The sequence below is a fragment of the Plectrocnemia conspersa genome, unplaced genomic scaffold, assembly GCF_051122295.1.
Source record: "Plectrocnemia conspersa isolate PC_06_02 unplaced genomic scaffold, ASM5112229v1 ptg000011l, whole genome shotgun sequence".
Classification (NCBI taxonomy): domain Eukaryota; kingdom Metazoa; phylum Arthropoda; class Insecta; order Trichoptera; family Polycentropodidae; genus Plectrocnemia; species Plectrocnemia conspersa.
Window position 1 is genome coordinate 9075699 of NW_028277175.1, and position 26521 is coordinate 9102219.

Below are 26521 nucleotides of genomic sequence, written 5' to 3' on the forward strand. Positions count from 1 at the left end.
TTGATAAATAAATAAATGTGGACAACCTTTGTGGCTTAGGTAAGGGGATATAGTCATATACCTGCCAAAATATCGATATTGACTAAAGAATTGAGTCTAACACCCATGAAATGGACCAATGACTCAAAAGTTCGACTGTCTTGGATTGAAAAAGAGCCTATGAGGGTAAAATAAATTTATATGGCTCAGATGGAATCATTATGTACATCGTTATGGTAGCGAAATATACAACATAAAATGTTTCCAAGCAACTATGTGAAATTTAGAGCCAAATGATCTGGGGGGCGCTTCTTATATTCCAGTGATGAATTAATTATATATTCATATAAAATTAAAGGTTTAATTTCAATTTTAAGAGCCACGATTTGAGAGAAGAAAAAAATATGATTTACGAACTTGGTATTGCAACCATACAATCAATTTAATGAATTAATTGCTTTTCTGTTACCACATTATAAATAAGAGCTTTCTCAATTTACTTGACGTAAGATATGCTATCAACACTGTATTTTCAAGATGAACGATACAGAAGTGTAAAAAAATTGATTATTTGAAGTAATCCTATTATAGAAAAATAATAATATACTCACAGAGAACGCTTAGGTGCATTCGGATCCTTGATCTGTTTTCTTTTTCGCCCTCTGCCCAACTTCTCTCCCTTGGGCGGGACGTACGAGAGCATCTCCAGATCGTACCTCTTCTTGTCGCGCTCGGCCATCTCGTGAAACCGTTGTTTTTCCTTATCCAGCATAGTCTATAATAAGAAACAACAACGTTGTAAAAGATTCACCATAACATTACGTCTGAATCGTTGGATTGCACCGTTACCTTCCATCGCTCGGCGCACTTCTTCGAGAAGTCGGCGAATATGACGTTCTCGTCCGGGTGCTTCTTCTTGTGTTCTTCGCGGCACGTCTGCACAAAGTAGGCGTATGCGGTTATCCGCCCGCGCGGTTTATTGTCCGCCCGACCCCTGGGCATTCTGCCTTTTTGCTGAGACGCCTGCTGGGCAGCTTGTAACGCCTGAGCCTGCGCCAACTGCTGCAAACCTTGCTGCTGCAGTTGCAGCTGCTGCGATTGCAACTGTTGCGACTGCAAGTGCTGCTGCTGATGCGACTGCAACTGCTGCTGTGCGTTCTGCAACTGTTGCTGCTGCTGGGCGGACTGCAGCTGCTGCTGAGCGGACTGGAGTTGCTGCTGCGCAGTCTGAATCTGCTGCTGCAGCGTCTGCTGGGCCTGCTGTTGCTGTTGAAGACTCTGCTGAGACGCCGACTGCTGCGATGATCGCTGAGTCTGTTGACTTTGTTGATGCTGCAAAGCAAAAAAGGAAAAATTATAAAATATGCATTACATTTTAAAACATTAAATCATATTAAATCTAACGCGATCGAAAAGCATAGTTTGAAAGCCACTGGTTTTTGTTCATAAGCAAATCTTATTTTGGAATTCATTCATCTAGAAAAATTGGTTAAGAACTGGTTCCACACATTTTTGAAATCAGGAATAAATAAACCGTAAGATAAAAATTTGAATTGTAAATTTCATTATTTATCAATGATTAAAAAGTAATTTAAAATGTTACGTCGAAGAAACACGATTAGTCACCTTTATTTATATGTATGTTTTGAGTGGTGAATAGCATGATGCCAAAGCATACAGAGCTTTTAAAATAAACAAATTAGGTGTAGCGGGTTTCGTTAAAATAATAAATAATTTCGATCTGGTAATTGGTTTTAGAACTTTTCGTGTATTAAAATCACCAAAGTAAAGTTTTCCATGTCGAATTTCACTTGATCGCAAAACTCCCCCACGTACGAGCTTTAAGCGTAAAGCGGGAGAAAAAAAGCGGGCGCTTTGCGTTATGTTATAAAAGTTAAATGTATATAAACGTTACGTTTCGTTTTAAAACTAAAGGATATACAGGTTTGGACGGAAACTGGTCGACCTTGAAAAAAATATTCTCTGGGCCTTTGTAGTTTAGTTTATCTCGATTTAGTATAATTAGTTTCATGTGTATTTTTTCGCTGCGCGATCGCAGCGTGGATATCGAAAAGTAAAAAAATGTTATAGGAATAGATCCGCATAAATCGCATCCGGTCCATGATAGATGGAAAGAAGGAAGAATCAAGTCTTTCGCGCGATCTTACCCTTCGAGCGCGATAGATAGTCCACCGTAAAATAAGTTTTTTTTTAATTTTTTCCCTATAACTGAACCTAAAAATACTTTGATACTTGATTAATAATAACATTAGTATCGAAATATATTTTTTGAAGTACTATTCATGAGTTTGGGTATTGCAAACATATGAGATATTTGCTATGGGGATGCATAAATAAATCATTCACATGCTTATTTGTAATTATAATAGATGATTTATTTACTTTAAAGTTAAAATAATCTATGAATTCATTCATCATTTATTAACATAATTTTCTAGCATAAAATTCATAAATTTTGCAGACGATTTCAACAAAAGTTTCTACGAAGGAAAATTATATACAGAATTCGTAATAATTTGCTGATTTTGAAGTAAGCTTAATATTTTTAACACTATTGAAGTCGCACATGTTTTATACAAGGGTTCTAAAATACATTCAATTCAAAGTAATTAAACGTAACGAATTTTTACAATTTCTTATAATCACATACAATTCTACGTAAAGAGTAAGTTCTTATAAGCGTAAGATAAAAAATCTTGACACACGCGCATTGTATCGTAATGTATAATACATATTAAAAAAAATAAAGGAGAAAAAAATCCAAAAAATCCTCGTTACGCGCAGTTTCATTGAAAACCTATGAAATTTTATCATTTATATAACATATAATTTTACATCGCAACGGAAACATCAAAAATTTCTCGCTGCGCACCAAAATAATTAAATTTAATAAATAAAAAAAACTTTTAAAGAAAAAACTATGTTCTCTCTCCATCACACGTGTTTTTGAAAATACAACAAAAACTTCTTTATATAAAATTTTCAACGCTTTTTGTGAATTTTTTGTATGGATGTATTTATTATAGGCTCAATAAATTTAAATCAACAATCAGAATATTTTTCTATAAATTGTCAGTAATTATTTAATTAATAACATAAAATAGCTATTATATATTATAAAATATATACATACAATCCTTCGATTATGTTTGTATGAAATGAAAAATAAAATAGTTTAGATACTGGAGCTTTACTACAGTTTATGCAATAACTTATTCGTTCATTTTTCAAAAATGAGTCGTAATATCTACTACACCCAGTCTCATTTGCTCAAGAAGTCAGCAATTGAAGAACTAAACTGCATATCATTTACAGCAAGAATAAACTGCAGATAACATGCTCTCTCTATATATATTTTCTTTTACTTTAGAAAATCATCTGGAAGAATTAGGTAGGATTTTAGGTAAGAACAAATATCGTATGTAGTTAAAATGAAATATTTTTACCAATAAGAATTTGTTGTCTAAAATGCCTTTATATATCAATAATCAGTAGAATCAATATGATTCAGCTATGATTTTTTGATAAAACAAAGTTTTCATGGCAAAAGTCGAAAAAATACATAAAATAACATTTATTTTTTATTTTTGTTACTATAAATCATAAAAAAATATAGGTAAATTTAATAATGTGTTAAACTGCAGAACATGTTCTTGGTATAAATTTGTTTATTATTATAGAAAGTCACATTGTAACTTTCTATAATAATAAACAAATTTATGCCTTTCTAAATAAGATATGAATTTATTTTACTGAAAAATTATGATCAGAATGTTTGAGGATATATTATTAAAAATATTGTAAACTATTTCTAATGAAATATTCTTTTAGCAATATTATTAAAATGCCTTTGCATATCATTAAACAGAAAACACTATAAGATTCAACTCGAGTGTTTAATAAACTGCAGTTTTAATGACAAATGTCGAAAAAAACAAATCCATGTTTTTTTACAATAAATAATAAAAAGTACAGGGAATTCACAAAGGTGTTAAATTGCAATTAACATGTTTTTACCATATATTTGTTTTCCAATATAAAAAAACGAATTGTGTTACAATAATCAGTGACAGAATTAAGAACCTATGAGGATATATCCTTGAAAAAATATAGTAAGCTATTTCAAATAAAATATTGTCATACCAGTAAGAGATTGTTCTAAACAGAATATTCAACTGTAGTTATGTATTAAACTTTGGAATGTTTCATTTTTATATCAAAAGGTTTTTTTGCAATGAATTAAAAAATAAATACAGGGCAATTTACAATTGAAAGCCGTGTGCATATAACACAGTATGCTTATTTACTGCAACGTATTTTTTTATTTAGTCCTTTGGCTGAATGTGTTATACTAATATTATTTTTAACTAAAGTAGTTAAAAAAATCGATATCCTCCTCTCCATATCTTCTTGAACTACTTCTAGGAGTGATTTAATTTTACGTTACTGTTATTTATTTATTATTTTATATTGCATTATAAAAAAAATGTGATTCTCAAAGCTTTATTGCTTTGATTTAATTAAAAACTTTTTTGTATTAGTATGTCTTTATAATTTATTTTAAGTTCGTTAGTTCATTTTACATATTATTCGGCCTTTGTGATTTTTTTAATATTAATTCAGCTCTCAATATTTTTTATAAAATTAATATATAATATTTTTTATGTTCATTAATTTATTGTGTATTATTTTCCGTATAAAAAATATATATAATGTATTTTATTTATATTTATTCGGTTATATAATATATGTAAATATATAACTATCTGGAGTACCTCAAAATAGTGAAAGATCGACCACCGTACATGTACGGCGATACCGCTCCGAGTTTTTCACTATTAATATTTGGACCTGAATTGGTTTCGACCCGTTTAAAGTAGGTCAGTGGCTCCCAATCCTTTTTTTTAAATATTTTTTTTCATTCATTTACCATTACGAACACAAAATAAACAAATCATTAAAAAATCACATTCTAAATTTGACTTTCAAACGTTTTGTTCTAATTATCGTCAATCATTCGCCATGTTAACTTATCATGTTCTTGGCATAGATGTATCTTTACTATAGAAAACGACGTTATTTTAACATAATCCTTAGATGAATAAAGATATTTGCATTAAATATTATTTCAATATGAGGATATGTCATGCATATTATTAGCTATTCTGAAAGCTTACCAATTTAAGCAAGTGTTCGAATGCCTTTGCCTGCCATTAAACATAATGTATTACAGAATGTTTCAACTGTAGTTTTTACGTCTAAAGTCGAAAGAATACATATAAAATAAGATTCCTCGGGAACTTTATATTTTGACAAGATCAGCACAGATTAGGTTTACTTAGATTTTCCTAATCTTACAGATGAATCATTTATAAAAATAGAGCTAGGGTGTACATATTAGGAATTGAGAATTCTCTATTAAAAAAAAGCTATTGATGCATCTAATTCCCTCGTGTATTACTAAATGCAGTTATTGGGAAAAATCTATAATTATATAATTTTTTAGAATTTTATCTTATTTGAATGACCTATTAGCTTTCGATTCAAAGTAGTTTTTTCATTGAGTGACTTTCTAATTTATCAATCTATATTTATAGGCGCTTTCAAGACATTTCGTGTCTTACCTAACTAATTTTTTGAGGTTGATGATTATATGCAGCTAGTGGCGTAGCTGGGGATGGGGGGGGGGAACGTCCCGGGTGGCACTTGCTTGGGGGCGGCATTTTCGCGATGGAAGGACCGTTCGTGTACTGTGGTTCTTCAGCTGAATGCACTAAAAAAACATATATCCACAAATGGGTAAGAGCTAAGTTAAATATGTGAAAACAATAAACTGATTTTATGACCCGGTCGGTCATAAAATGCCACCGCTATAGATAAAAATATTTTTGGCCGACCCGAAAATTTGGCCAGTAAAAGTTATACCAGATGTTCCCCATTGTTTGTTCGAGTCAGACACGTGCTAAAATAATGAAATTCTGATGACCATTAACATATTTCATCAAAGTTTAACTGTTTTGCACATGTTTTAAATGCATATATTTGAAGGGTATGTAGCTTAGATGGTGGGGGGAGTTTAGGATCATGCAGCACAAATACTAGCTACGCAACTACACGCAGCTATTGTTAAACCCACAAACTCATACCAAGCCCAATCAGTGCGTTTTAACCTTTGACGATGCTTTATATTCATTTTTTTCACTCTAAAGATCAGAATGCTTTATGATTTGGTAACTTGAGTCGCAAATAGTCGCTCTGGTTCAATATAAACCGATTTAATGCATCGTTTCGTATGCGTCAAAGGAGGCTGCGCTCGACTCGCGTCCACGATATTTATCGGGGGCCGTTGCGCAAAGAGACTCCCTCGCATTGGAACCGAAACATGGCAACCCTGACGAAAGACGGCGACCTCGCGCCAGCAGCACTCGAGGGAAAGACTCGATCCGTCCTTGACCCCGCCGATGCCCGTCTCGACGGACACGAAAAGATTCATTCACTTTCGATCCAAAAGAAAACTTTAAACCCCACACCCTCGGCGTTTAATTAAAAGCGGGCGCCACCCCCGATCGAGAGGAGGGTCTACACCCCCTCGAACACACGACCCCCCATCCGCCGGAACGGGAGGTTATTACCCCCTTCCTAGTCGTAAAGAGGATTTTTGGCCCCGCCCGATATTTCGTTTTATATTATTATTATTATTGACATTTTATGCATTTGTTTCTTTGTTCGGATAAAGACGCGCTCGGGCAACCTACGCCAGGGTTGCCACTTTAACATTTTAGAAACGCGTTTAAATAACAAAATTTTAGTATTTTTGTGTAACTGAGTTAGGGCTGCCAATAGAGAAAAAAATCAAAATTATTATTATAATACAATTTTGAAGTCATATTATAAATAAGTGCAGTATTCCTTTGAATAATACTGCACTTTAAATTAAGCCATACAGCGAGAAATTTCACAATAATTAGTTTAAAATTTTAGGCTTTGCAAGAAGTAGGTTTCGATCATTTTTGGGAAGCAAAAGAGTAATTCTTACTTTGCTTCGTACGTCTTTCAGAGTGCATTAGATGCAGTAAAAAAAGCCATCAACGATAAAGCCAAATGCCGCAAAAATATCAATACAAACATCTTTTACACATTACATCTCGACACTATTGGAATAAACTGAATGAAAAAAATATCAAGCTAGCAGCTGGTTACAGAATAATTCTTAGTTAATTTGAGTTACTGTTTAACATTATTATTAAAACAAAAACGTTGATTTAAAACGATGTACAAACTTGAGGTATGAAACTAAAAGCTGTTACATTTATTTTAGTAAGATATAAATTGTTGAATAAAGCTATATTTAAACGTAACGTAAGATATATTGCAGCAGTGGTCCCATAGAGCATAGACGATTTTTAGTTTTTATTATACTATTAAATTGAATTAATATTAAATTCACAAGTTACTAATAAGCTATTATTTTATTTAAAGAAAATGGCATAGTTACTATGATTTTGAACATATTTTTCTTAATAAATTGTTATTTATGTATAGAACGTGTAGCCAGAGCAGCGAGAAATTGTTTTATTTATTAATCATAAATAGCCAACTTGGTTGGGTATTATTAATATTTTAGTATAATTAAGATTGGTTGAAATTCTCAATTTAATATATAAATATATTTTATATACAAGTAAGTTACATAAAATATATTTCATTGCACGAAAGCGACTTTTTTGATGTTATAAAAATAGCAGAGGGTTTTTTGATGTATCTTTTATTAAGCGTTTAAAAATATTAAAGCAAATTAGTATTAAACGTTAACCTGTTGGGATTACTATTTAAATATAAATGTATTACATAATACAAAAATATATTTTCGTCTAGTCGATTAAAAATGTATCTTGTCGAAACTCAATTGAAGCATGTGTTACTGAGTACATGCTTCGCCATTAATATTTTGAAATGTGCAACCACAATGCGAGATTATTTCTCCTCACTGAAACTTTAATGTATTTAAATAAGTTATGCTGCTGTCGCAAAAATGGGTTGCTAGAATTACAAAAAATCTATGAAGCTTATTAGAAAATAATGATATTGAATTGCACCCATAATTCCATGCATTTTAGAAATTTCAGAACGTAAATATATCCTTTTATATCCCTACTGGAACGAATAATTAAAGTTTATTAGTACAATCTCATTATACCAGCGCAAGTATAATTTTTGTTACTTTTGCTACTATTTCTATATTCACTTCGTTGTAATTATGGTATATGCACCGTTAAAACGCTTGTTTTAGGCCCATGCAGAAATCACTTCAATTAATATACACCTCAATAATATTTTTTAAGTAGTCAAAGCTCGGAACAGTTGATGACTCGAATACGCGTTACCCGCAAGAAACAAAGTTATTTCTGGATTATTAGGTTATGTATTGGTAAATTATTTATAATAAAAATATGTAAAAGGTTTGGCAAGATATATTAAAAAAATACAATGTTAAAAACATATCTCTGCTGGGTTTAGAGTTATTGGTGTATTGCACAAACACTCGAATAAATATAATATGATTTGGATCGCGAAAGCACATTGAAGTACTAATGGTGCAAGTCGAGCTTTAATATAAACATTTTTGCGATAAATACGCAGTATACTGTATTTTATAAAACAACTAGGTACTACCACTGATAAGTCATTTTAAGAATTATAAAAACTGTAATATTACAATTATATATCAGTCACGTTTTTAAGGCAAGTAAAGCTCCGAATGCCACATACGTGTCTCGCGCAAGAAACGTAATTATTGCACAATTTTGCGTATTAAAAAGTGGCATTTATGTGACTGTTTCAGATTATTATTACTTATCGGGATAGAGAAAAAGTATAAAAATGATATTGTTAACTGATTATGTAATGATAGTGCAATTTTAATTGAATATTGTTGAGTTATTGGTCTATTGCATATACACTAAAATTAACATTAAGACTTTGGATCGCAGATGCATTTTAAACTGCATTAGTGTTAACACACTACACATTAAACTTTTAAATAATATGCAACAATGTTTGAGATAATACAAATAAAGTTTACTACCACTAGTTATAAGAAGTTGAATATCGTATCAGTCATATTTTTAGGCGGTTAAAGCTCCGAACAGGGAATGACGCGTATATGCGTCACCCGCATCCACGCAAGACATGCAAATTGCGCTCGTGAAAAAGTTTCGGTAGCGCCGATCGCGATCGAATCGAATAAACAATGAACCAGCGGAGTCTCCGGAGGAAAAGCGGAGAGGTGGCAGCCCTAGTCGGCGGCGGCGTATCGATTGAAAGCTCGAGCGAAAGCTTCGGCCTCGAAAGAAACAAACAAAGGGCGTGCGGACTTGTGCGTCTTCCTCTTGGCGTTGCTGCTGATGGTGCAGTTGGTCCGGAGCGGGTCCGGCCGAGTACCACCACTGGGGCGGCATCCTATAGTCGTAGGCCGCGGGCTGGGGCTGTTGGGCGCCCGGCGGGCCGTCCATCTTGTAGGGTAGGTGCGCCGCGGCGTGCGCGTCGGCCAGCTGCTGCTGCTGGTGGTGCTGCTGCTGTTGGTGCTGTTGCTGTTGCTGTTGGTGCTGCTGCTGCTGCAGGTGGTCCCCGGGCGGCCACCAAGCGTCGTCGCCGCGCCACGCGCGCCCACCCGCCTCCCCCGACATGGCGCCGGGCCGTCACCTGGCGCGCGCCGCCATGCCCCCGCCGCACTGTCTCGCCCGCCGCGATGTAATAATAATAGTAGAGCGAGCGCGCGCCGTCACCGCACCGTACGCTATCCGCGCGAAGCGGCAACTAACCGGCGACGGGCGAACGGCGCGCTCGATACGCGGACGCCAGCGCCCTCGGCGGCCACCCCGGACAAAGTACGAACGTCCGCGAAGCGTCTCTTCGCCGCTGGTTCGTGACGACCGCGCTGGGGTATAGCGCGTGCGATTATTTTCATGTGAAACGTTCGCATTTTTACATAGGGTTACACATCGGTATCGTAATCTTAAAACATATGACAACAACAAAATAGTACACGAATACACTTCTTATATGTATAATCCATCCATAAATAATAAAAAAAATATTACCCCTCCTCCCCACTTTATAATATTATTGTTAAAAAGCAAAAATTAAAAAAATGGTTTTCGATAAAAATCCAGTGGAATCAAATTTTCATATTTTTTTTAAATTAACCTTATAAATATCTCATCTAAGTTTGTTAGCAGTTTGATCCGCCATCTTGTTTTAAAACGGCGTCTACTTCAAAATATAAAAATAAAACTCCGTCAAAAGAATCATTGAGATAAAAGTAAAGCAATCAAAAATGTTTTATAATAAATTTTAAAATTAAATAAAAATATAAAAAAGATGACAAATTCACATAAATGAAGAAGGTTCATTGTGGGTACGACTTATTATTGAATGAGAATGGTAAGTTTCAGTTTGTTCAATAGCGAATGTGTGTGGATGCTCACGGAAAAAAAGCGATAGAGCGTCTATACTAGAGATTCCAAATATTCGAAACAACTATTTGAATATCGAATAGTAAAACTGAAAATACATTATAATTTCTAAGATAATGAAATAATTTATCATAACCTGCACATTTATTGTAATTTTTAAAATAAATATTTTTAAGCAAATTTGAGCGTGGAGTACACTATTTGATACAGTACTAAGCTTGCTCATTTGCCATTATCTCAAATATGGTCGCAAAAGCTTGTCCTTTTAATGTTAATATATATCTGTGGAAACAGGAAATAGTAGTCAAGGAGAGATATGCTCATTTTGTAATATTCCTTTTCCAGTCCATGCGGTGGTTGCGTGATCGTTTTAAACCAAAAATAATAAGCCGATACTTGAAAGATAACGATCGTGGTGCAAAATCCCTGAGTGTTTATGGATTTTCTCGCGTAAAAAGCATAAAACTGCAACTCTTTATTGACCGTATGACTTAATCTTAAAACATTTTAGTGGTCCATAGTGTCATAATAGGATAAAACAGTAGAAAAAATCTTGAAATTCGATTGAACTCAACGTGCTTTTTTGTATTGGCTCTTTAGTGCGCTTCCGTTTAAAGTTAAACGATTAGACATTTCCTTAGATATCATTTTGTCACATGTTTTAATGCGTTATAGCTAAACAGTTTTGGAACAAATTTGGCTGCCACTCGTTGCAAATTGCTTTTCATAAATTGTACGAGATAGATTTTCTTCAGAAATCTCCCCAATTGTGATTCAGCGATTACTAAGCACAATGTATTTATTCATTCAATTCTTATCATCTTTGACGTCATTACGACCCTATTTGAAATGTCTGTACCATTTTAGACCATTCGATTGCACAAGAAATAGCGAATAGGGCACGAAATCCAAAAGTTGTCGTTACATTTTTTTTAAAACATCTCGTATAAGTGATATTGCGGTTTTTGTGGACACGGTAACTGCCAAAGATGTAATTAGATTTTCATAAAAGTTTTTTAAAAAAATACCCTTTAAACACATCGACTACGTTCTTTAGCTAAATGCACCATCTTTTATCAAATATTAAAAAAATATTTCCGTTAAATAATCAGTGATTAAAAATATTTTATAATGAAATTCGTAAAGTATTTATTTCAGTTTATATCTACAGGTATACATTATTTTTTTAAAGTTATTACAGTAGAAAAAATACACACGAAAATGAATAGAAAACGAAAATTCGAACAGAAGTGTCGTATTTTCAAGGAACAATGGAAAACAAAACGCTTTTTACTGACTTAAATAACAATGCCATTTGACTCCTTTGTCAGGACAATGTAACAATGTTGAAAGAGTATAATATCAAAAGACACTTCGACACAAAACATTTCCAATATAATTTCCAGGACAGAAAGAAACAAGCAAATAAATTAATTTAAAATTTGTCTTCACGAAGTATGGAACAAAAAGCAACTATAAGGCAATTTTTGTTATTGCTCATATAATACCAAAAAAATACTTGAATATGATAGAATTATAATATATATCTTGAGGTTAAACACAAGTTTGAGAATGTAAGTTTATCGCGACAACTATTTCAGTACCGCGTTTTATAACTTGGTACTCTATTGCTCTCGACTAGATCGAGGAATATCGCACAGTTATCAATTTTCATTTGCGAATTTTATCTAAGAACTTCATCAACGGGTGCCGATAGTATGAACAAGTTGAGAATATCTTCTGTGTCTATACAAATATAGCACAGAACTATAAACCAGTGGTATAAGTCGGTGACTAACGCCTGAAAAATCCAGGTTTGAACCCTATATTGACTTTACTGTTTATGTTATGTTTGTGAGAACGAAATTGTTAAATACAATATAATTTTAATTGATCGAATATCACAGGTTATGTTTTCCTCGATTTTCCTAATCCCACGGAGGAATATCGTGATGAATATTTAAAATAAAATCGAATTAAGTCATGCAGGCTGATAATAATGTCAGTCGAAAAGTCTATGTAAAAGTTTCTGATGTAGATATAACCAGTGGTTTTCAAATAGGCGAACGCGTGCGAACGATCCCAACTGAGTTTTTGTTAGGATTTATCGTACGTTTTCGCACCAAGTCGCGCGGGCAAGTTTCAGACGGACGCGCAGCTAAGGGCGCGTTCGCACGGCGCTGCCGGCCGCCGCGCGAGCGAACCCTCGGGAAGCGGACTACGCAAGAGACGAACTTCTCTGACCGTGTGCAGGAGGCCCACTCCGCTGGCGCCGCCTGTGCCGACGAGCCCCAGCTTGCTCCTGAGCCACGACAGCGGGTCGCCCTCCATTCTGAAACTTCAACACGTTTGCCCGTCGGCCGTTAAATCGTCGGACGCTGATCGACCCGAGAGAGAGGAAGGTCGACGAACTCGGATCGGACGAAACTGGTCGAAAATATAAAATCGGGTTTGTGTCGCGCGGGCGCCCGCGCACGCTGGAAAATCGATTTTTTTAATTAAATCGGATAGACGGCGGCGGTGGGGGTGAGTCGGATAGTGGCCGGGGTGGGGGCAGGTCGTTTGCGTTTCGCCTACGCGCGTCGAGCGAACGATCAAAAAATGAAAATCTCGCCGGGGAGGGTGCTAAATTTTACGAGGGTACGGGAATTAAGCAAGACCGGAAATTTTACGATACGCCATCTGCAACCCCGCGCGCGCTAAATGCGCAATGCCGAAAGCGCCTTCGACCTTCGCCTGGAGGGTACACGCACACACACACACACACACACGTGAATGTATTTTTGCCTACGTGTACGTATACCTCCATCCTACGTCCTCCTACACCCACCCTGAGCTTGGTAATTTTCTAGGCAAATCTCGATTGCGCGCGCGGCGATTATGCGAAAGCTTTGAGAAGCGCTAGATAAGCGGTACAGGAATTTTAATCAAAGTTTTTTATCGTTTAAAGCAGGGCTCCAACTATAGCAATGTTTTAAACATTACAAAACGATTGGAAATTGTTTATACATATATACTTGTCATATACTACCTAAGGGTCAGATTATATTATGACACCATGACGAATGCTTTAAATTTAAAGCGTAGTATACAATTATTATAATGCACAAATATCTAAGCTCTCGTCACGAAAGGTAGTTTAATTTTTAAAATATAATAGTCGACATTTTCACAATTGCTTTTTTAATATACGGCATACTCTCGATTATCCGGTCTAATGCCGGGGAGAAAAAGCACGGATAATCCGCACTATCAATTTTTATTTGGTTTTAGTAAACATATGAATCCGCACTACCACAAAAATACAATTCTGTACGAATTCTACAGAAATTACAAGTCTGTATCGAAATTTATGGGAAGATTATGCTAAATTTCATCGTCCTACGGATTCGCAACGTAGTAAAAAAAAAATTAGAAACGGGAAGCGTTGAAGATAGGGTGTGCCGTTCTCACATATTGTTCAATAGTTAGTCTGTTAGTTAGTTTTAAAAATATGATAGCTATCCTTACTGATACGGACTTCTGATATGAGAGCATTGGTTAAAGTATATTTAAACCGAATTTTGATCAATAGGAGGGCGCAAAAACAATTATCTAAATAAAAACAGTATCGAATCTATCCCGAAAATATTTTTTAAAATATGTCATTTCAGTGAAATCGTATCGGAATATGTTTTCACCGGTAGATATATATTTTTACCTGTGAGAATATAATTTATCTGGCATGTGTTTCAACTAATTTCAACATATTTATAATTGTAAATTTTCATGTGATGAATAAATGTTACAGTAAAGTTATATTTATTTTCACTAGTGAAGTGCAAATACATTTTCACCAGTAGATATATATTTCTACTAGCGAATACATATACAATTTAACTAATAGACGCTAGTGAAATTATATGCTGCTCTAAAATGTCTGAAATTCAATTTGACATAACGAAAGTTCTCGAACTAAATATAGTCTTAGTACTTCCAATAAGTCAAGTCCAAAATATAAACTAAGCCAAACTCATTTCTCAAGGGGGAAATAAGTGAATGAAGTACGGACAGATGTTGCATCTTACATAATACTCCATAGTCTGTCCGCAATTGGATATTACACCATATTTTAAAAATACGATAGTTATAACTGAGCGTTTCCACTGCGACGACGATGGAACGATTTTATTGCTTTTGACGTGAATTCTGAGTAGATAGTATTCCCCTTGAATTTCTCTAGAAAATGCATGTCATTTAATATGAACGCTAGATACAAAGTGAGATTTTATTGCTTTTGACATGGAGTCTAAACAGGGACGACATTGGGGGAATGGGCGGGGGCAAGTAAAGCAGGTAAGGCCAGAAAAATGCATGCCATTCAATGAAATACTACGAATTTTAATGAAATCGAAATATTAAAAATGACCACTTACTGGCCAACTTTTGCTCCCTCCTGGAAAAAACTGAAATGACGTTCCTGCTCTGATGAGGCACATTTCCACCTCTCTGGATATGTTAATAAGCAAAATTGCTGCATACGGGACAAGGAAAATCTATTAGATGTCTAAAAATTACTGTTTGGTGCGCATTGTGGTCAGGTGGCGTCATTAAGTCTTTCTTTTTTTAATCTTTTGAGCATCTAAAAACCAACATCTGCCAAGTTATAGCCGAGATACCGTCCGAAATGAACAAATAAATATTACATAAAGGATCGGCTGCTGCAAAAGGTCCAGAGGTGGATATTTAATTAATATTATTTTTCATTATTATCGAAATTAATCAAATTTTCGATTAATAATAAAAAAATCCGAAGATAAAACAGGTCAGAACTTAAGTTTGATCACTCTTTGGTCAACGTAGTGCAGTAAAGTTTTAACAAAAGTTAGTTCCATCTTGTGAGTAATGTAATTTTTACTATCTCCTCAACACAGTCCACTGGTTGAATTAAACTTGTAACATTAGGCGGCAAAAAAATCAGACATTCTAGAATCTAGACAATCTAATTCATACTGCAGTCTAGAATCTAGACTGCAGTATGAACTTAAAATGCGTGTATTAGTCTTTTATTTCTTAATTATATTCATATTATTAGTTAAACTTGAAGCTTATCGATAAAAACATTCCTCAAAATTATAATAATTTATTAAATAAATTAAAATCTGTTATTTTAGTTTTTCAGAAAAAAAATTCGTCACAATTTTAAATATATGGTAGAAAAAGTTAAGTTACACGACTTTCCTCATTATTTTAGCTTAATTTTAGGTAATTTTTAATTTTTTTAATTAGTTTTAATACATATATTCCATTTGGAAATTATATTTATGTCATAAATTAAGTATTAGATATATTTTTTTTTATAAATATAAGTTTATGTTGTTTGTGTTGATTTGTAATTTGGTTCCATTTTAAAATGTTTTACTAATAGATTGTCATTCTCAATTATCTTTAAAAAGCGTGAATACTGATTAAGCCGCGCATCATAAAGTAGTATGACATATTAACTAAAACGAAATACTTTTCAACGTATGTGAAAATTATGTAGGACTATTCATCTTGATGAGGTCTGAAAATTATGGTTTTATTATATTATTTATTAGTGGTAAAGATGTTATCAGATTTTTTAAATAGTAAAATTGTATTCCATTATATAATTATACGTGATAAATTACTCTTGTAACTTACTTTAAATTATATATTTTGAGGGAAACCGTAATTGCCTACCCACAGGTGTTACACATACGAGCATTATGTAATTGCTGGTAAATTACAAGTAAATGTTTAAAGTCAAATGTATATGTTACATTATATTACTTTACTTAACTAAACTATATAATGTCATAAGAAAGAATATAACTGGAGTATGATAGGTTGTAGAATAACATAAGTCTATAGCAAGAGTCAAAGAAATCAGGAACATCTGATAAGTTTTATACACATAATTTTTTAGATAGATTAATAATTAAAAAAACTGATTAAGGAAAGGTCCTACCATAAATAATATACTAGTCCACAGAGGGCGTATCTACCATCGAGACAGGGAGGCTGTCGCCCTTGGGCCATAATGATAGAGGGCACGCCATACCACATAAGAATATTACGGACCCTTGAATATAAATTGATCTTTTGTGTGCTGGTGTGCAATATTGATATACGTCAAAAGTCATATCATCAAGAATTTATAGAATTATATTGTATAAACATCGTATTTATTTTTGGATTTTTTAACATAAGCCTTACAAATTATAATATAGAACATACATAAAGTGAGTTTTAACCATACTTTCAAAAGAAAAGATAACATTAAAAACCACACAAACATTCAAACATTTATAAAAAAGAGAAGAAAAGCCTAAATGAACATGTCGAGTGAGATCGGGACCAGTAAATAAAAAAGTGTTCTTTTCAGTGTTTTAAATACTGTTTTTTACTAACAAACATAGACCAATGTATTCTCACTTCAATCACACAATACCAACACTCTGAAAAAAGGTGTAAGAATATAACAATATATTTTTAATACGTAGATGTTAATAACTAGTTGGTTTAATTTAAGTTTTAATATTCAAATGAAATATTTTAAATTATTATACGATAAAAGCCTAGACGGCTATGTATTTGTTGGTGCACGTGATCATCGCGTTACACCATTGGTCTATCGTGATGAGCACGATAGACCAATGGTGTAAGTCAGTTACTAATATTTATAAAAGCTGGGTTCAAATCCCATATATTATTATCCTATAGATTAAGTTTTTCTCGAGTTTCCTAATCTCACGGATGAATAATTAAAATAAAACCGAAATATGAATAATCTGGTAACTCACTACTTACTTAGTATTTGATTAGGTTAACCCGTTGTAACGTGATAAGTTAATTCTTATCATGTTGCAAATAAAGTAGTATTTTTTTTCTCTAAAATTTCTTACTTCTTAAGAATTTTCATAAGGCCTTTTTATTAAAAATTAAATTTCTACGAATTTTTAAAATGTTTAAGAAAGGGTGGGTCTATGCCAGATGTTTGAAAATATGCATGTTTCCTAAGAAGCTTTTTATAAAAATCTGAAGTATTTGAATGGAAAAAAATTGTATACGATTTTCTCAACTATTCTAATCGGCCTTATTTTTGTTTTGGTACACTAAGAACTGCATTAATATTCGGATAAAAAGGAACCGCTCCGCGTAGGAATCGGCAGATTTCAAAAATGTGTGATGGCCTTTCAGTTTTTTGTCCACAAAAAAATTTCTAACAAAAAAAGAAGAAAGATAGCCGATTTCATGTGTTTTAATTACTATAATTAATATAATTTACATACTTAAACATTGGAAAAAATATATTACAAAAATGAAAACAATGAAGATATTTGAAATATATGAAGTGAGAAAATGAAAATTCTAATTTCTCGAGAAATGAAAATCACCGAGAATCCAGAGCGCGTAAACGGAAGATTTACAATAAATAAATATCATTATAATATATTATAGCTTCTGCATTTAAATGCTTCTCCGTTTATTTTTCAACGGATATAGTGTTATATATAATTACTGAATATTAAAGACCAATAACAACAACTTTAGGAACACCAGTTTTAATTCATTAGGTAAATTTTATTTTAATTACAACTTGACTGTTTATTGGGAAGCCATAAATTTTATTACGAGTTAATTTATGTGTGTGGGAGTCGATAAAAAAAATACCTTATGATTTTGTATTATTTTAATTATATTTTTTTGTTATTGAAATAATACTATGTATTGTTATCACCATCGTGACGCACTGGGGGTAACCTGTTAGGTCACGATGGTCTTAATTTAATTGAAATAAATAAATTAATAAGGCAAGAATGTATGGCAATATTAATAAATTGACTTTAATGACGAAGGTGAGAATAAAAGTTGCTACTTAATGAACATGTATTAGATAAGACATGAATTACCATTAAATTTTATTTTAGAAAAAAAATATGATAAAAATATTTGAGGTTGTGCAATACATTTTTACAAAATATAATCTACCTATCATTGACGAACAGAAGACATTTTGCAATAAAAATTCTTGAAACAAAAATGTATATATAATAAATAGAAAAATACTCACCATTAAACAGTATATTTGTGTTATAAATTATAAAAATACAGCTTAAACTACTCTTATGTTAGTTAACATATTCTTGCCTTGTTATTATTAAAAGTGCATATACATATATACATAGTAGATATTCAATTTGAGGTATGTTAGTTTGTTTGTACACGATTATCTCAATAACAGATTGTGTGATTCATTTGCAATTTTTTTTATGCTGTAAGCAATTATTGGAAAATGTTTTTAAATTAATTTCATTGTTCTATAAGATGCTAGTTAATAAATAAAAATACAAAATGTATGAAGGCTTTTACTAAAATTATTATTAAAAAATTGGTGAGTCAATATATATTTTATTTATGGTTACTAGTTCGTTTACCGTTTATTAAAAAAACATTTATAAATGTGAATGAAACAATTTTAAATTGATACGTATATACATATACGAGTATATATAAAATAATATTGCTACATTCTGATTTTATTATATATTTAAGAATAGATGAATTTTTTTTAAATTGCAATTATGTATAAGAATAAATTATATTTTCCATGCATAATCAATATACTTTTATAATTTTTATGTGCATTAAACTCTTCATTAAAGTGCAATAAACAATTACTCATCTTTAATATTAAAAAGGTGAATAAACCTATATAGCATTTAAAATCTAAAAAAAACAATACTTTTAATAGTTTTAATTTCATAAACAAAGACTATGATTTTTTTACACACTCCGTTGTGATTTCAACGGGTATGTACTAGTATTGAATGTGAGGTCATTATTATTCTAACTGAATTTATAAATAGGATTGACATTTGGTTTTTTCAAAGACTAGGAAATTTAAATTATGAAAGACGTAAGATTAAAGAGAATATTGATATTGAACCGATTTTTTTTCTGTATCGCTGGGCATGAAGTTCCTGCCTCACCCACTTCTGACTATTGAGATTTAATTGTGAACAAAACCGGTTGTTAATAAACTGGGATACCACAGTACACAATCTCCGAGGGCCGAGAGTCGTTTCCATTTTTTTTGAGGTACCGGCGTATATATTAAAAAATCGAATGAAAAAACGGATAGGTGAAGCTATAACTATAACGTTTTTTTTAGATTTATAATATAAGAGTAGCGATGTGTTTATAATAGATAGGCATTCTCAATGCAAGTATACTTTTCAGTTTTCTAATTAGTCGCATTGAAAGTTAAGCAAGATTCTAATCAGTCTGGGTATATTTACTGAGTATTCTTGGTAGCTTCGTGTATCCGACTACTGCGCGCGCATATTATAGGCAAATTATCGACAAAATTTCTGAAATTTTAAGGCAAAACTCGTCTACAACAAAGGGCTGTAAATATTGCACTTAAGCTTGATAAAACATATGTTTATAAGTCAAATGTTGCTATATATTACTTGAGCTTTAAAAATTACACATACAAGGTAGATATAAAACGGAATTAATCTTTGAATTCTGATATCTTATAAAACGTTAATGCTATAGAAAAAATAAGTATATTAACACTGTAAGCAATTTACTATCTATATATCAACGTAATATTTCAATGAAATAGCAGCATTTTAAATCTATATATGCAAAACTAAGTATTTTCCTTTTTTTATAATTTTATTTTTCAGTATGCATTGTAAGACTAACTTTAAGATACGATACAATGTTTTTCACTTATTTAACATTAACAGTTTGTATATGAGATAGCTTTAAAAATCAAGCAGTTTTATGTATTTTAAATCATACATTACTTATTAATATTTTTTCTGAGACATTAGCAGGTCATGAGATATCAACATTTATAAAAAATACTATTTTCTCGATTAGACCACATGTGTCGGTTACTAATACCTGAAAGACCTGGGTTCAAATCTAATAATAATCATAGCGTTTTTTAATTAAATAATTTTGATTACGATCGAGAAGCACAGATTACGTTTTCCTAGATTTTCCTAATCTCACGGATGAATAATTAAATAAAATCGAGTTAGGACATAGTGCAAGCTATATAAAATCTACATTTAAAAAATAGATGTCACTTATTTACAGACTGATGTCTCACTACTTAGTAGTAGTTGATTGTGTTTTCTTCGTTGGAACTCTTTGGGTTAATGCTCATCAATTTTAACAATAGATTATAAACAATTTTTATAGTATGCATAAAAACAAAAATGAAGGGCTAAAATTTTATATGCATTTTAACCAATATCTTTCAAGAATCTACAAGCAAGAGTTCTAACCATATTTTTAATAACTATGATTAGATTAAAATAATATATATATATTTAAAAAAAATAAACTCCTAGTATTATATCTGCAGATATTTCATTTATATATTTAAAATTGTTTTTTACTGAATGACTGAAAATATAGACTGAAAATTTAAAGAACGAGATATTTATTATTACAATTTTTGATCAAAATACATAAATATGAAACTTGGAATCTTCATATTCTCAATCATTCATATCGTTGGTTTAAAGGTAAAACTCTTATATTATTTTTCTTTAGAAAATATACTCAAATGTACTAAACTAAAATTTTCAGTTTAAAATATATTACATGAGTTGTACCTTTAAATTAGCGATATTATCTCAGGTATATTCTTTAGTGAGATGTAATAAAAACAATAATATATAATAAAACCAGTTTATTTCGTCAATATGAGTACAATAAAAATAATATACAAACACTTTCAGAAACCATTGTAGATGCAATAAATACTTTATTGGACATTTGAGTGCTCATATAAATGTATTTTCTTATGTAGTAGGTTAATTTTTTTATAATCATATACAATTTAAAAGCTTTACTTGTAGATACCAATACTATCCAGATTTACGAATAAAATGCACTATTCACAAGTCTCACGCATTTACTATCCTGTTTACTAAATTTCTTATATCGTGCGGAAATACAAATGAATAACAAAAGTTAAACGGTGTTTAAAAGGTCATGTCATCACTCTGATAACTTGATAAAATGCAAACGCTGCTTGTTTTGCAAAATTCTAATCAAAAAAGGTCGTAAAGGTCTAATGCACGTAACAACTATGTGGACTAGTTTTACTGTTTACCACAAAAAAAATCTTATTGTTCAAAAGATCGGATCGTAATTCATTTCATAGTATTAGAGAGGTAATGTTTTATTTTCAGGTCTTCATTTTTCAGATATATATATAGCTTCGTTTTTCATATCAAATACATGTTTTATTTTTTAGCTGGATTTTTCCAATTTTCCCCATTTTCCACGCAATGTTTAGAAAATGCTACAAAGGCAAACGGGGTGCGCAAATTATCCCATAACTTCCCCCTATTCTCTACCCCCACAACCCTAAGGCGAGCGAAACTTTTACAGCGAAAATAAACTATGATTGGCAATCTCCAAAATTAAAAACAAAATATTATGAACTTTTTAAAAGGGCTTCTTTTAAAAAATAATCGTTGACTTTTATAATCCCAGTTCATCTTGCAGATGTTTTATTCGAAAACAGTCTTTTATACTAAAACGCCGTAATGTTAACCCTTTCGTTGCCGAAATTCTATATATTGGCTTTTGTTACTTTGGCGAGATTTGCCGGATGCGATGTCATTATTGAAAAAGAATCAGATACATTTTTCATGGTCTGTAAGGTATTTGTTCCAGTGAAAAATAATAATTTTTCTGAACATATATTTTACCGAAAAAATATTTAAATAAAGTATCGGATGTTATTTTGTTTTTTAATACATACGCAATCTATGTCTGTAAACGATGTAACTGTGACAGAAACCATATTTTTACCTCCAATGAAAAAGTGCAAAATATTTATCCTTTAATCCTTCAGAGAGAAACGCGGGTACCGCACGAACTCTCAGAAGAATACCAAATTGTTTGCATTTCGCTTTAAAAAATAAACAGATTCACATTTTGAAACATATATTGTTGATTGAATTCTTTACGATAAACAAAGTCGTTCCGAACAGTAGTTATCACAAGGTAAATCTGTGTTTGTTGCAATATTTATAGAATTGTGAATCACGAGCTTTTGAAACCTGAATTAATAATGATTATATGCTTATTATGTATAATTAGAGTGTTCACATCCAGGGCTTTCTAGTAAACAGAAGTTCATCTTATCCCATCATAAAGGCGGCCACACACGTTACGGTAGACCGGAGATGTCCGCATGTACAGGCAGACCTCTTCGGTCTACCGTAACGTGTGTGGCCATCTTAAAAAGCGAATTGTCAAAAATTGACAAAAAGAAGCAAGATTTTTTTACTCCATAAACATTATTCGCCTAATAACGTAACTATGCTTTTCCAATCTCAACCAGATAATATTTAAAACTGGACTTCTTTGAGATTCGAAATCACATGAATTAATAATATCAAGAAGACGGTCTTGAACAAAGCCAATATTACACAAGTTCCAGGGAAAGATAATAAAAATCGTACTGAAAGGTCCTCGTAAATAAGATCGAACCTCAAGTCGAGATAATGATTTAAACTCGAAAGAGAAAGCAATTGCGCGCAGAATTTTACTAAATAGATAATTACTACGATGAATAAGCAAATGATTTGTATGGTTGATAAATGTGTATTATCATATAAATAATAAAATAACACTGTGACAAATTGCAAATAACTTAATTTTTTTACTTAAGATTCAATTGGCCAGTTTAGAGAAGTTAAGGGCTTTTAGAATCGGTCCTTTAAGATTTAAAAGTTCAACGAGATATAAAAATAGTTGTATGCAATATGAACAAATTCAAAAAGAAACATACGGTATATATTTTCTAACAACAATAGCTAGCGTTCTACAAATGAGTCAAAAATTAAAAATATTCCTATGACAGAAAATTTTAATTAGCAAGTCCAGGTTGTAATAATCAATTTGGTATTGTTTATCGTCAGTTATGCTCCATTTTACGTGTGGAAATTATCTAGGATATATTTTTTTATAAAATAAATCAGCAAATTTATTTGAAATTTTCAAACTTAACGGCCAAATTGGACACGGGATTTTTTAGAATTTTTATTTAAAAATTTGTCATTGACCCTTTTATTAACGTAAAACATTAACACACGAGTAATTTATTCGTAAAATATAATTAAAAAAATGGTTTCTGTTTTCTTTTGGTGAAAGCGCAATTTGTAAAAAATATCTTACAAATTGAAAGAGCTGAGCTGGTAAATAATTTAAAAATTTTCGGTTCTAATAAGTTCAACTTTGATTTTTAAAAACTTGTCAGGGGCTTTGAACTATGGTCTATGAAATTACTATTCAGAACATATAAATTGTAACAAATCTCGGTAAATTCCCAGAATTTCCGAAAAATATGTATAGGAGTACAGTTTTTTACACCGTCAATACGTTTCAGAGAAAACCGTATAAACACTATAAACATATATGTACTATATTTATATACAACTAAAGTAAAGCAATGAGTTAAAATATACCAAAAATCGCATAAGATAATATTAAAGATTCAAGAAAACAAAAATACTTCAAAGGTTCGATTGAAAATCTAAAAGAAATTGATATAGAATTTTGCATTGGAACTATAATTTTATCTAAAACTATTAATTATTTTTTCATACGAACCGATTCGAAATAAAAACAAATAAACAGAATTGATGTTTTTAACAAACTGATTTTATGTCAACTTCAGTCTCGTTCTGTAATGATTTTTTTATCGACAATATTTTGCGATGATTATATTATACTTTATTTTTTATGCAGTTCGTGATATCCATACATGAGTTTTTAACGCTCTCATTATTGTAAAAAAAATCGCACATAAGAGATATTACATGTACATTAGGTGTACATCATAGGAAGGGAAAGGTTAGAGCTCACGTTGGATTTTGAATGCCCGTTTATTTTTTTTTAAATTTATTGAAAAGCACTTTCTTGAATTTTTAATATGGGGTACGATTTTTATCTGCTTCATAATCGTTTTCGAGCATACTATCTAAATATCGATGTATTACATTATAAAAATAATATATTTACCCCTGAAGGAAATACCCTATAGCAGCGCTGTCCAACCGGCGGCCGTAAATTTATTTTTGCTGCCCGCGAAACAATTCATGTTTTTAAAATGAAATTAAAAAAAAAGACCTAAAAATAAGGTCACACCTCGGACATTTCTATTCTTTACGGCTGCTGGTGAGAGCGGAAAAAATGTCACCTCAGACATTTTTGTTCGTTTACCCATGCATAGGTAAAAAGCTCCCAACAGCAAAATACTTCTTGGCTTCCGAAATGTTTGCAAAAGAAAAATGGTCCGCAAACTAAAAGAAGTTGGATAGCGCTACCCTACAGCACATTAAAAATGTATCTGATTCTTTATTCAACAATAACGTCGGATTCGGCAAAGTAGTAAAAGCTGATGCAGTGGAACATCGACTTACAAGTATTTTTCGTAATGCGTAATTAAAAGAAAAAACGTTTATTTAGGTAGTATGTATTTACCATTTCAATATTGCCATTAATTCATTTCAATGGGGAAAATTGATTTTACATACGAGTAATTTGAGTTACGAGCTCCGTCACGGAACGAATTAAACTCGTAAGTCAATGCGCTGCTGTATATTGTATTTCGCAACTAAAGGGTTAAGGCATTGTATCCGCAAGTTGTTCGTCGAAATCATTTTGGCTAAAAATGATTTCAACTGATACATTCAGGCCAAGTTACTTTTCAGCTAGAATTTTAATTTTGTGGTAACCAGCACAATAAATTAGTGGTATAGTTGGTGACTAATCACTGAAAAAGTTTTTATCGCGTATGGGAGATCGGAATTAGTGATTATTATAGAATTATATAATAATTTGAATCGATCATCTTAGATTTTTCTAATCTGATAGGAATAATTAAAATAGAATCGAAGTATGTCGTGAGGTTACATTTAGATTGTGAGCTGTAAAAATGATTTATAATTAATAAAATTGATACATAATCTGATGTCTAGTTGATTGTGTTTACGCCGTTGTAACACATTGGGCTACCGCCTGTCGTGTTACAGCGGAGATTTACAATAGATAAATAAATATATGTATGTACATATATTCGTATATGATTTTTTTCATCTGGCCCGTATTTCATAAAGTTGGGGACCTCTGCTTTGTTTTTGATGTTTAAATTTTGCTTTTCTGGCTCAAAAGTTTGACGATCTGCTTGTATTTTTGGAATTAATAGATACAAAAAATGTTTATATATTTCTGTTTGTGATAGTAAAATGACCTTTCTAAATATTTGTGTAGACAGAAAAAAGTTTGCACACCTCTTTGTCGAGTTGAGAATTAAAATTGAGAAAATATTGTGTACATATTTGTATATGCGGCGTTTTAGTCGGTTAATTGATTTTTGAATTAATTAATAATTTAAAAACGTAAACAACAAAAGAATCGTTCGCGCGAGCGGATCGATACGGCGAGAGGAGGAGCGGGGCGCGGGGAGGCGTCGCGAGTTTTTCGCCAATTTTCCGAAGGCTCTATATCTACGGCGCGTCGGCGGCGAAGCGAGGCGAGGGGTGGGGGGCGTCGCAGGAAAGCGTCAGAAGATGCAGTTGCATCCGGCGGCCGGGCGGGCGTCGCAAACCGCGGCCCGCCGGCGAACAAAGGGCGCGCCGCGGTCCCGAATCGATACGAGCGCCGAAGATATGCGTCGCTTCGAAGACGACGGGATCGGATAGGGCTCCGGAGGGCGAGCCGGGCGGGCGGAGCGCGCGATAAGAGTTGCGTAATCGGAAGATGCGGCGTCAAAATAAACGAGGCGAACGATAGACGCGGCCGCCATTTTTTTTATGTTTTGTTTTGCGACGCCGCGGCGGTCGGAGAGCGGTTAGGTTGGCGCGTCTGGGATTTTGGTCCGCCATTTTGGATCGGTGGGACGGCTTTTGGAGGATAATGGCGGCGGACTACGGCGGCGGGACGGACGCTGTGACGCTCACCTGCTGCGGCCGCAGAGATCCGGACAGTCGTAG

The 26521-nt window shown here is 32.6% G+C and overlaps 1 protein-coding gene across 3 annotated transcripts in view; it reads right to left on the reverse strand.

The window, feature by feature from the left end:
* LOC148229389 (high mobility group protein DSP1-like) overlaps positions 1 to 26519 on the reverse strand; it is a 29381-nt gene extending 2862 nt beyond the window's left edge. The window contains exons 1-4 of one of the 3 annotated variants that reach the window (XM_088197539.1): positions 15689 to 15752; positions 12720 to 15031; positions 829 to 1311; positions 591 to 754 (exon numbers count right to left, since the gene is read on the reverse strand). In XM_088197539.1, coding sequence (XP_088053665.1) covers positions 591 to 754; positions 829 to 1311; positions 12720 to 12806 — 734 coding nt within the window. In that variant the 5' untranslated portion in view covers positions 12807 to 15031; positions 15689 to 15752. Of the gene's footprint in view, positions 1 to 590; positions 755 to 828; positions 1312 to 9374; positions 12032 to 12719; positions 15032 to 15688; positions 15753 to 26488 lie in introns of those variants that run through there. The other 2 variants (XM_088197540.1, XM_088197538.1) reach the window with 2 other exon arrangements.
* Positions 26520 to 26521: the final 2 nt, after the last annotated feature.